This window comes from Anopheles stephensi, chromosome 3 (assembly GCF_013141755.1).
Source record: "Anopheles stephensi strain Indian chromosome 3, UCI_ANSTEP_V1.0, whole genome shotgun sequence".
Taxonomy (NCBI): Eukaryota; Metazoa; Arthropoda; class Insecta; order Diptera; family Culicidae; genus Anopheles; species Anopheles stephensi.
Window position 1 is genome coordinate 80,395,503 of NC_050203.1, and position 2,750 is coordinate 80,398,252.

At 45.2% G+C, this 2,750-nt stretch overlaps 1 protein-coding gene across 1 annotated transcript; it reads left to right on the forward strand.

The window, feature by feature from the left end:
* The first annotated feature begins 904 nt into the window (after window positions 1–904).
* On the forward strand, window positions 905–1,907 carry LOC118509198 (trypsin 3A1-like). Its single transcript, XM_036049468.1, has one exon. The coding sequence runs from the start codon at window positions 929–931 to the stop codon at window positions 1,766–1,768; it is 840 nt and encodes a 279-aa protein (XP_035905361.1). The 5' UTR covers window positions 905–928; the 3' UTR covers window positions 1,769–1,907.
* Window positions 1,908–2,750: the final 843 nt, after the last annotated feature.

The following is a 2,750-nucleotide window of genomic DNA, read 5'->3' on the forward strand; positions in this document are numbered from 1 at the left end:
TTTTAATTTATGACCAACACAGGGAGCAAAATACTGTCGTTGTCGTGGAAGAAGTATTCGGTGGGTGGGGTTTGTGTAAGAGGCTTGGAAAATACGAGTTTATAATAGAACGAAGTGGATGTAATGAGCCGGAAATGTTTTTCGCGGCGTTCGAAATGAATTTCATAACAGAAATAGCTCACTCTAACCCCTGAATGCCGATACCGTTCGCATGAGAAGTTATCGTAAGCTGTTGTGATAAAGTCGTCAGCGTTCAAGCGTTAAATCCAGTAAAACAACAAATCACTTATGCTTTAAAATAGGAACTGGAACTGAAATTGATTGTTCCAGAAATATTGGAGCATATCGGAATAGAAATCAAATCTCAAACCCAGGTGGCAAACTAGTAAAACGTGATGAAAATACTTAATTAAAGAGCTTAGTTTGTCTATATAGTATGGATTGTTTAGATTTCAGGCTTGGCTTCATAGAAGACTTTCAGAAATCTTTCATACGAATTATTTTTATAGTAAATAATTTTATAGTAAAAGTACTTCAAGAATCTTATGCTAAACATGTGAGATGGACGATATTATCTTACTTAAATTAACAGCCAATAAAATCTCAAATAATATACAATCTGTCTCTTCTCAACTCGGTCTCTCATTTGCAGCTTAATAAGACTCCTGTTAAGCTAAGACCTTATCAGTTAGCTATTTATCAAGGCACTCAGCTTATCACAGTTCCGTCCCGCGCAATGAACCATTAGATACGAAGGTATTTATTGTTTAGAACACACCTCTTGTTTACCATGTCCCAATTCGCCACAGTTTCTGCTTTTTCCGCACTGGAACCACACCTCAAAAGTTCCAGAACAAAATCTCATTCCTATATGTATACACTTTTTCGTTCGACCAGTAACACTCAGTCTGTTCCGTTCGATCGCACAATGTCGCTAAAATCTCTACAACTTACCGCGCTGCTAGCTGCGCTACTCGTCCCGTTCGCCGCGACCGACGATCCGCCGGCGAACGTCACGGACAGTGCCGACGATGACTCCAACATGATCGTGGGCGGTGCTAAGGTGAACATCGAGGAGGTCCCATATCAGGTGGCGCTGTTTCGCGGAGATAGTTTAAACTGCGGTGGAACCATCATAGGACCACGGTGGATCCTCTCGTCCTACCATTGCGTGCAGGATCTCGATCCAGCCAACCACGCCGTGGTGGTCGGTACCGACAAACCGTGGCAGGGCGCACGGATTCCGGTGAAAAACATCGTCGTACCGTCGGAGCTGTTCGATGGTGCTCTGTACGATGTAGCGATGCTGCAGCTGGCCCAAAGTTTGCACTACGACGAAACGGTGCAGTGTCTTAGGCTGCTACGGTCGCCGGATGCACTTGTGCCGGGGAAGCCGGCCACCATATCGGGATTTGGTGCAACGCGTGAAAACAATCTTGATTCGCCGTTGAAGGCGGCCACCGTTAGCTTGCTGGCGGTGGACAAGTGCGCCAAAGCTTACCCGGACCTAATGCAGGAGCAGATGATCTGTGCCGGGTTCGAGAAGGGCGGGGTGGACAGTTGCCAGGGTGATTCGGGTGGACCGCTCGTGGTGGATGGGAAGCTGGCAGGGATCGTTTTCTTCGGACGTGGCTGTGCCAGGCCGAACTCACCCGGGGTGTATATGTCTGTGCCGTTTTTCTACGATTGGATCATGAACGTTGCGCGCAGTCAGAAACTCCGGGACGATAGGAAGATTTGTGGAGAGTTCACCGAAAATTATACATAGGACAGACATGCTAGGAGATATTCTTCGAGATGTATCGTTTGGAGTTCTTCAGAATGTTCCCTGAGGTCCGTTTTAGCTCTGTAAGGTAATTTAGTACTAAGAACTAGAAAATAAAGGTTATGTATTCTATGCGAAAAAAGCATGTTAGCTATGTAAAAAGGCCGCTTTCATCACATCCTCGTCCGCGTAAAGCATCTTCCTTCTAAGAACGTTTCTTTCCCACGAATCCTGATCACCGGATCACGTCTTTGAAGTAGATAAATAACCGTTAAAACTTTGCCTAACATTCCATGAAATTATCATAAATTAATCAAAAACTTTTACCTCTTCCCAGCTTGCGTCATTTTTTCTTGTTCCTAAGCAAGATTTTAAGGCTCTTTTTTAGACCTTCGAACCCATCGTACGCGTTATCCTTCCTAATCGCTCAACATCCATGGGCAACAACTTGCTACCTGACCGTTACATAAATTATCATCCTCATAGTCCCGGTCCCGGTGCTTTACGGTGAAGTTGTGGAGCAACTATTTCCTACTTCCTGCAACAGTTGCCTCATGTGACCGATTCCAGCAGGATGAGAGTGTCCTGTTTTTTTTCCTCTCTCTCTCGTTGGAGTGCCATGCATTATTGTCATCGAGAGCAACTCACAATCAGCAACAAAAAAATCTAGATGACACAAGGTGCCTTGTCATGCAGATTAATTATTCGGGATAGGGGGACGCACCAAACATGTCCTTGCAGCATCCCTCTCGCTGGTATACATCAGGATCACCGAAGCCACAGGTAAACATTGGTTTCGGTTGGCCCATCCCGGAGATTTTTTTGTGTGAGTGTGTGCTATTCGGCAACCCCTTTTTTCCCGCATCCGATGCACTTGGAAGGTTTCATCCGGCCTTCCGGACTCGTGTTTGCGGAAGGTGGTTTTTTGGACGATCACAACTTGCAAAATAAAGCAGATAACTATAAATAAAACATTTTCCGGGCA

Coding starts and splice junctions, on each gene's coding strand:
- LOC118509198 (XM_036049468.1), top strand. CDS start 929: ATGTCGCTAAAATCTCTACAACTTACCGCGCTGCTAGCTGCGCTACTC.